At 48.6% G+C, this 8,817-nt stretch overlaps 1 protein-coding gene across 1 annotated transcript; it reads right to left on the bottom strand.

Annotated features, from left to right (window-relative positions):
• Positions 1-2,002: 2,002 nt before the first annotated feature.
• LOC136293951 (patched domain-containing protein 3-like) lies at positions 2,003-8,173 on the bottom strand. Its single transcript, XM_066191200.1, has 4 exons — positions 7,442-8,173; positions 7,091-7,212; positions 6,543-6,688; positions 2,003-4,577 (listed from the first exon to the last, which is right to left on the bottom strand). The coding sequence occupies exons 1-4, from the start codon at positions 8,171-8,173 to the stop codon at positions 2,977-2,979; spliced, it is 2,601 nt and encodes an 866-aa protein (XP_066047297.1). The 3' UTR covers positions 2,003-2,976.
• Positions 8,174-8,817: the final 644 nt, after the last annotated feature.

Consider the following 8,817-nt stretch of genomic DNA (forward strand, 5'->3'; position numbering starts at 1 on the left):
GACCAATATCCCAGCTGAAGTGCCTCTAGACCATTGCATGCAGCATGGGCAACAGACAGGAGGACCTGCAAGCCACCTACTGTTATAAAGCAGTAACCTAGTGGCCATTACTGAAACTTGATAGGACAAATCCCATGAGTAGAGTGCAGTTATCAGTGGCTACAGGTTGTTCAGAAGGGACAGGAGAAGAAGGAGGGGTGAAGGGGTTGCACCAACATAAGAGGTAGATTGAGTGTGAAGAGCTCTCTCTGAAAAACAGCCATGAGCAAGTTGAAAGTCTGTGGGTAAATAAGAGACCGAGGTAACACAGGGAACCTCGTAGCTGGTGTCTACTACAGGCCACCTGATCAAGGGGAGCCTATGGAAAAAACCTTATTGCTCCAGCTGGGCATTGTGGTTGCAGGCCCTTTTCCTGCTGTTGGACTTCAGCCACCGTGACATCTGATGGAAAAGCAGTATGCTGAGCCGTAGGCAACCCACGAGACTCCTAGAATGCATTGTGGATAACTTCTTGAGCCAGGTAATAGACAGCCCCACCAGAAGGGATGCATTACTAGACCTGATGGTCACCAACACAAATGAGCCAACTGTGGACATCAAGAGTAAAAGCAACCTGGGCTGCAGTGATCATGCATTGGTGGAGTTAGCAGTCCTGAGGGATGTCGGTCAGGCAAAGAGTAAAGTCAGGACCCCGAACTTTAGGAAGGCAAGCTTCCAGCTCTTCAAGAAGTTAGTCAATAGGACCCCCTGGAAAACTGCTCAGGGACAAGGGAGCAGAATAGAGAATGCCTATCATAATTCCAAGAGCTAGGGATCTCTAGGTGCAAGAAATCAGGCATGGAATGCAAGAGACTGGTGTGGTGGAGTTGGGACCTGCTGGTCAAAATAAACTGCAAAAAGCAATTAATAGACACAGCAAGCAGTGCCAGTTATTCTGGAAAGAGTATAGACATGCAGTCTGGTTGTGCAGGGATGGGTTTAGGAATGTCAAGGCACAGCTGGAGCTGAACTTGGCAGGGGATGCAAAGAATAACAAGAATGGCTTCTACAGGTATGGTAGCCAGAGGAGGAAGGTCAAAGAAAGTGTACCTGCCTTGTTAACCAAGGCCAGCAAACTGGTCACAAAGGACAAGGAGGAGGCTGAGATACTCAACCACCTTTTCGCCTGTCTTGAAAGGCAACCGCTCTTCCCACACCTCTTTAGTGGGTGGACTGCAAGATGGGGCTGTGGGAGCAAAGTCCGTTCCACTGTAAGAGAAGAGATTAACGACCACTCGAGGAACCTGAGCATACATGTATCTATGGGACCTGACGAGATGACTCCCAGAGCTCTGAAGAAACTGGTTGATGTAGTTGCCAAGCCACTTTCTATGCTATTAAAAAAGTTGTGGCAGCTGACTGGAGAAAGGGAAACGCTGAACCCATCTACAAAAAGGGTAGAAACATCATGGTCCTCACCATGGCCTGCAGAGGAACCCTGGCTCCAGTGCTTGGAGCACCTCCTCCCCTTTTTCCACTGACCTTGGTGCCACCATGTTGTTTTCCCTCACATGTCCTCACCTCCTCCTCTTCTCTGACTAGAAAAGCTGCTGTACCACTGCCAACAAGTTCCACCAATTCAAAGATCCCTGCAGGATCCCACAGTGTCAAGAGGTCGATCTTGTCTAGGTTCCTTGCCGGGAGTCACTTGCCATGCTTTTGCCACCAGCCACGTGGTGAACTATTTTGTTTCTATCCTTTTTATAGAAACTATTCTATGACTCTATGAAAGAAAGGGTCCTGCCCTGTTTACTGGGTCTCATGAAACTGGCCAGACATCCACAGGGAACAGAGGCAGTCCCTGGCTTTGTCACACTTACTCAGTCTCTCAGAAGAAACCCATGACAGCAGCAGATTTGGACTGAATGATTTAGTAAGTTCTACACCAGTTTTTCCAGAATAACAAACACTGTTCATCATAGTTTATTTTATTTCCAATATGTCATTCATGATACTGGCAACAAATTATAAATTGATCAGGATTGATTTCACCTACTGCCTCGTCCCCAGAGGTTAGAAAGTCACCTCATATTCTTAGCTACTACTCAGTGAAAGCTCCTCTGCTCTATTGACGCATCACAGGATGGGTTGTCACTGATGAATGCAGTGGAATTGATGGGTTTACAGTTTTAGGACTGATCTGTTTAAGCCTGGGTTTCTTTTTCACTTTGTCTCAAATCAGGGTGTGATTCTCTCTAGTGAATCCTTGCCCTGTCATACCATAGCACAGCATTTCCCAAGGTGGTTCCCAGGAAGTCCACACAAATTCAATAACCCTTGCAAACTGCAGCCAACAAAAGCTACACACAAACTTTTAAGGACACCAGATGTTCAACATTAGCTAGAAAACAGGACTCCAAGAAAAGGCTTTGAATAGAATATGGTTGTCTTCCTCAAGGGTTTCTCGTGCTGCATTAGGAACCTAAGCACATTTTGTCTCCTGAAGGATTATGAGTTATTGCAGTCTGAGACAGTTCTGTCCTCTTGTATTTTGCTGTAAAACATCCAGATTTGAGCCTCTTGGGCAAAAACTGTCTTCCAACTCAGCGTTGGGATGAGTTACAGCATCAAGGCAAACAGGGAGGAAATACAGTCCAGTGAGAGCTACTCTTCCCTGCTATGAACGTGCTCTGACAAATACGTAACAGTCCATTAACCTGATGCAGTGGTCAGTGTTTGTAAAAATTTTAATACATTCAGTAAAAAAGTCACACAAAAAAGAGAATTAAAAACAATATCAGGGTAGTGAAACATACACGAAAGTAAAAAATGCAAATCCATTCTGTACAGTTTGTTGTTATTTTTCTTGCCTAGTTTTCCAAAGTCTTTGTTGCTCTCATTTATTTATTCTTCTGCTTTTCATGTCTTATATTCCCTGAAAGTCACTGCATTTGAACTTACACACAATAAATATATAAAATCTTATATTTAAATTATTCATGGACAGTCTTTATCATTTCTAAACCTATGCTCTAACTTTTTAGACACGGTATCGTGCGGTGAACCGCCAAAGTTACCAAAAAATGTTAAAAACACTGGAATAAAAACAAGACCATGAAGAGCCCCAAATAAAATTACAAGGAACATGATCTTGAAGAATGTCCTAAAGATGTAGGTTTTGGCTGCAGCCAGGACAACTACTCCTAATATTGTAGAAACTGCACCTTGTAGTACTGGGTAACCTAGCAGGGACAGAGCTTCAGTTGCCTTTTTATTGGCTGACGACTCTCCACTCGTAACAAAGGCATAGGAAATATGAGCAGAAAAATCCACTGAAAAGCCAATGCAAATGACCAGGTTGATCATGGATATGGAATCGAGATTGACGCTCCAGAACGTCATGAAACCAGCAACGCCCACTATGACAGAGGCTATAGCAAAAGTCACCCACAAGCAGCACAGCGGGTTGGGAATGAGCAGAAGGGAGACAACGAGCATCGCCCCGGCAGCAACGACAACGTTCTGAACAGTGTTCTGCACTATCACCAGGTACTGGTCGTAGTAGATGAAGGCTGCGTGATACACCTGCAGTGGAATGCTGCACTGCTTGGCTGCCTCTCTTAACTGATTGACCAGATTCTTCTCATCCACAGCTGATGTCACGTTCACTGTCTGGATGAAGAAACGCGAAGCTTCTATTTCATCCTGAGTCCTGTTTATGTCCCACTCAAAACTGGGAACAATTCCGAACAGCGTAGTTAAGCCATTCAAGAAGTCAGTCTTATTGTTTATATTTACCAAACCTGTTTTGGCAAGTCCTGTGTATACTCTCAGCCATGACTCTGAGTAGTTCTTATCTACATAGGAAATGTTCTCTAAATTCTGTGCACAGCTCTCAATGCCAAGACGCACAGACTCATTCCAGTAATCTACACTCTCAGTAATGACAGCCATGACCCTGGGTCCGTATGTGGAGAAGTATTTCTCATCATCGTCATAGTATGGAATAACGTAGGAGTCATCGCTTGCCAGATTTCGGAGATCGATGCCTTCCCTGATCTGAGTACACCCGTAAACGCTGCCACCCAGATATGCTCCGTACAGCAACAGCATGAGCAGCTTGACCCATTTGTTTGTAACAAAAGGGCCGTAATACTTTTTAAAGAATATGCTCATTGGATGCTCACCTTCTGGCTGAGATGGTTGCCTAGAGCAGCTGCCAATACAGCAGGCATTGTACAAGCAGGAGTTCTCAGCCTGATCTTTACCTACATCCACACGCATACAAGTCAGCCAGTGTCGGTTCCCTTGCTCCCTTTTGTGATTTAATACCAGAACTGCCCCAAAGAAGGTCATGGTATATACATAGCAGAAGACAAAAGCTGTGCCCGTATAGAGGCAAAAAGACCTCACGGATGGAAAAGCAGTCCAGGTGCCAATGAAGAAGGCCAAAACATCCGTGAGAGTGGTGATGGTCACAGAAAGTGCTGCCTCTGCGTAAGTCTCAGCCAGCAAAGATTTAACATTGGATTTCTCTTTCTTCCTTAAACTTTGCTCCCAGGAAGCAATCATAATGAACATGTCATCAACGCCAACCCCTGCAAGAGGAGAGATTGTTAACGCTGCACTGCAAATGGCAGCTTCACCAACACCCAACAAAACGACAATATTGATCACATTTCATTCCACATAAAATCTTGAAAAATGATGTTGGGCTACTAATACTGTTCAAGCACTAATGCAAGTTACAAGAGAATGAGGAAAACAGATCCTTTGTGTGTAGCTGAATGTATGACCTTCCAGCACCTCCTGGTGACCTGATGGGTCATTGATCCCTCACTGACTCTGCTGAAGAACTGAGCACACCTACTGCATCGCTGACAAGTGTCTTGCAGCTGATGTCCACGTGTCCCCTGATGCAGATGACACAGATTTCAAAGCATCACATACTCTGATGCTCAACTATTCCTATCGCTGGAAGCATCCCCCATTATCTCTAGAATCTCTTCTTCAGCACTGCAGCAACTTAGAGAAGTAATTTCTGCGTCTGCCTTCAGAAGGCAGGAAGAGCAGTTGCTACCATACGGGAGAAGAGTGATTCCAGTTTTCCCGTGCCTTACTTTTTTTATGCTCTTTGCCTTCCACTTCTCTCCAGTTTATCTTCCAGCACTCATTCATGATTTATTATTCAGTTGTGTTCACATTTATACTGATGTGCTCACAAATATTACCTGCTGAGTCCCTGGAAAAACCTGCCAGGAAGACTGGATCCTGGCTTTCAGTTTTTGCTAAGATGCCACAGTAAGTGAGCTGAAGGTCATAAATGAAGAGCCAATGGGCTTCTCTCACCTCTGCTAACTCTCAAGATTATTATCTCACACCTTTCAGTATTTTGCCATGTTGTCAAGGGCTCTTCTATTCCCTGAAAATTAATCACACAAAGGGAAAGCAAGGCTGTGCCAACAGCAGAGTGGGAGTTAGCCAAGCAGAGAAGAAGAGATGAAATCATTACCTGCTACCTGAAAAGGCATTTGCAGTAAACATGCAAAGATGAATTAAGCAGCACGTCAAAAGGTACTACTGGATGGCAATGAGCCTGGCTGCTTCAGAAAGCAAGCAGCCTTCAATGCAAATCCTCTGATGTACTGAGAGTTTGTTTGCTTTAATGCAAGAAGACAGAAGTCTGTGTGTTATTTCTGGTGATCTGAAGAGACTGGCTTAAACCCTTTCCTGGGGATACAAAAGGGTCTTTTTGATAGTCAGAGCCACTGCAATTGATGAGCAAACAAAAGTAAATAAAAATGCACTGAAATTATGCAGAAAACAAAGAAACAATGCCAGCCCAAAGGAACATTTGCATTGCACAGCTTAGGATCAAGCTCTCAGCTCTGTCAACCTGGGAGCTCCATATGTTTACCTCAGCATGAGACCAAGCCCAAGAAAACTTCAGATGAATGTATCATATAGGAGACCAGTAAGGATTTTAAAAGCAGTAATTTGTTTGCAGCAACATGATCTAGCAGTATTTGGAAAGCTCAGCACTTGCTGTTAAGTAGCCTGTGTAACAAGGATGGAATGATACCAACTTCCTTGGGTTTTTGGGGGAGCAGCTTGCACAAATGGTGCATCCCTTCAGTTGTGCAGCTGGATGAGACTGGTTAGTACACAGATGTTACACTGCAGAGGATTAATCCTCCTGGCTACATTTCCAGGGATACAATAACAATTCCAGAAGTGCTAACATAGCACTCTCTCATTTACAGTCTTCCTGCTGTAGCAGTGGATCTAGATCAGGCCGTGTCTTCTGGGAAAAGCTGCCCTTGCACCAGAACCCATCTCCCACAGTCCCACTGTGAGCACACTGAGCTCAGCTGGGCTGAGCTGAGGGGCTTGCTCACCTATAGGTGCTCTGAGGGGGCTGCACGTCTGGGTATCTCCTCCACTCACTTCAGGAGAAAATGTTGTATTATCTGACATTCACATCATAAAAGACTGACACCATTACGTTGTTTTAACTTCACTCTGACCTTTGTTCCTGAATACAACTCACTTTTTCTACTTACCCAGAATCAGGAATGGTGCATTTGCTACAGTGACCACAAACGGCACTCCACAGAAGAGCATCAATCCAAAGCCACTTAATACAGCTAAGCCAGAAGAAAGCACTCCACAGCATGCAAGCCAGGTATTGTTTCGTATACAGCTCAGTCTGAAATTATTTCAAGGAATATCTTAGTTATGTGCCAAATATTTCACAGACAATACCCTGTCTGAAGAGAACACTTGATGAATGATGTTCTGAGAGATTCCATGAGTCGGCACTGGACAAGATTAATTTCTCTAGGAGCTGAGCATTCAAGCTGGTCATGTCTCCACTGAGCACTTGTTCAGGTACTCATCTGGTACTTACCATGAACCCCATCTAAGCAGTTGGGAAATATGCACAGATAGAGAAGAAAAAGCAAAGAAATACATTTCGTCTATGATTAAATGTCACCACAAGTCTGCAGCTTCAAGAGCACCTTCACTCGGCAAGAGCTGAAACCAGGTGAGGAAGGTAAAGAAGAGCAAAGATCACAGCTCATTCAGCCACAGCTTAGAGACATTTTACCTTAGGCAAGAGACGACTGCAAAGGTTATTGTCAGGAAATATGTCACGGAGAAGAGCGGGATCACACTACTGGTATTTCCTTCAAACTCCTCTTGTCTGGACAGCGAGGTAAAGTAAGTCACCTGCCGTAAAACAACAAGAAACGATCGAGCGCTTTTCCTCTTCTTCTTGGTCTTTGTACACACGCACAGGCAAGACCAAACATCACGCTGGCAGAGGAGCATTGCCCCGGCCCTCGCAACCCGCCCGCCTCCTCCCGCCAGCGTCTCCTTTCCTTTCCATTCCGTGACGGGGCTGCCCGGACACTTCGGGCTCGGCGGCTCCGCACGGCCGCACCCGCCCCAGCGTTACCTGAATGGAGCTGAGGCGCAAGCCCGCCACTTCGGACGAGATGTCCCGCAGGAAGCGCTCCAGCCAGCGCCGGCTGTCCTGCGCCTCGGGGCCGTCCTCCCGCAGGTAATACACCAGCTTCAGGGCCCGCGCCCTGCGCACCCGCCCGCGCTCCGTCTCCACGCCGCCCAGCGCGGTCCCCAGGAAGACGCTGTCGTTGACGGGGAAGCGGAGGCTCTCCGAGTCGGGCAGTCCCGCATCGCCCAGGCGCGACAGCAGCGGGTTGGGGCTTTCGCAGCCGCGGGCGGTGCGGGCGCAGAGCCGCTCGTACTCGGCGTCGTGCACGGTCGCGTTCAGCCGCCGCACCTCTGCCCACGGCGCCGGGTCCAGGACCGAGGTGCCGTCCGTCACCACGGCGATGAGCGCGGCGTAGGCGCCCTCGGTGGGCAGCCGCTGGGCGGAGAAGCGCTCCGAGTCGTTGGGGGGGAAGTGCCGCCGCACGAAGTCGCGCTCGGCCTTGGCGGGCCCCCAGGTCGGCGTGAACTGCTCCTCGATGTCGTTCGCCTCCCGCTGCGGCAGGAAGAGGAAGCCGGCGCCCAGCCCGCCCGACAGCAGCAGCGGCAGCAGCACGAAGGGCCAGGGGCAGGCGGCCACGCCGCTCGCCAGCCGCTCGAAGAGCCGGCGCAGCGGCCGCTCCACGCAGTTGGTGTTGCGGCAGGAGCAGCGCTCCGCGGGGTCCCGCGGCCCCGCCATGGGCCAGGCGGGCACGGGCTGCCGGCCGCAGCTCCTGCCGCGGGCGCGTCCCACGCCGGGGCCCGACGGTGCGGTCTGTGCCGGCGCCGGAGGAGACGAGAAGGACAGGAGAGGAGTTCCAAGCCGCGCTTGCCCTTCGGGGCCGGGGAGGTAACGCGGAGTCTTCAGAGGTGGGTGCGGCCGGGGCCCTCCCTCGCCGTGGCGCACGGGCTCCCCGGGACGGGCGGGAGGGCCGTCCAGGCTCCCCGCTCTGCGCTCCGCCGAGCCCCCCTCCCCGGGTTCCGGTACCCGTGTGCTGCTCTTTCCTGATCCCTCGTTTACCGTAGCCCGCAAAAAGTGACTTTTTCTGTGTATAGTGAGCTGAACAGACTCACTGGGGAGTCGTGTGTGTGATGAGCTTGTTACAAGGGGAAGTCAGGTACAGCAGGAGGAAGGAGCCTCTGGAATCAAGACTGGGTCATGCACAGTTGTCTGAGGAAAGCTCACATGTAGCGAATAGTGGGATTTCAACTAAATTTGGGGCTACCTCTTGGGATCTAGCACCTTGAACTCCCTGTAGTAAGTAGGATTTAATGTGATCCTTGGGTATATGATCAGAGAACGAGCCCAGGGAAGGGACTTCCGCAGTATGTAATGGAATCAAT

This window comes from Chamaea fasciata, unplaced genomic scaffold (genome assembly GCF_029207755.1).
Source record: "Chamaea fasciata isolate MVZ Bird 193981 ecotype frontalis unplaced genomic scaffold, bChaFas1.0.hap1 SCAF_1, whole genome shotgun sequence".
Taxonomy (NCBI): domain Eukaryota; kingdom Metazoa; phylum Chordata; class Aves; order Passeriformes; family Sylviidae; genus Chamaea; species Chamaea fasciata.

Excerpts from the sequence above, each read along its gene's own strand:
- LOC136293951 (XM_066191200.1), bottom strand. The coding sequence starts at position 8,173 with ATGGCGGGGCCGCGGGACCCCGCGGAGCGCTGCTCCTGCCGCAACACC. Across the intron at positions 6,689-7,090 it reads GCAGTCGTCTCTTGCCTAAG|ACTGAGCTGTATACGAAACA; the intron begins GTAAAATGTCTC and ends AAATAATTTCAG. Across the intron at positions 4,578-6,542 it reads TGCACCATTCCTGATTCTGG|GGGTTGGCGTTGATGACATG; the intron begins GTAAGTAGAAAA and ends CTCCTCTTGCAG.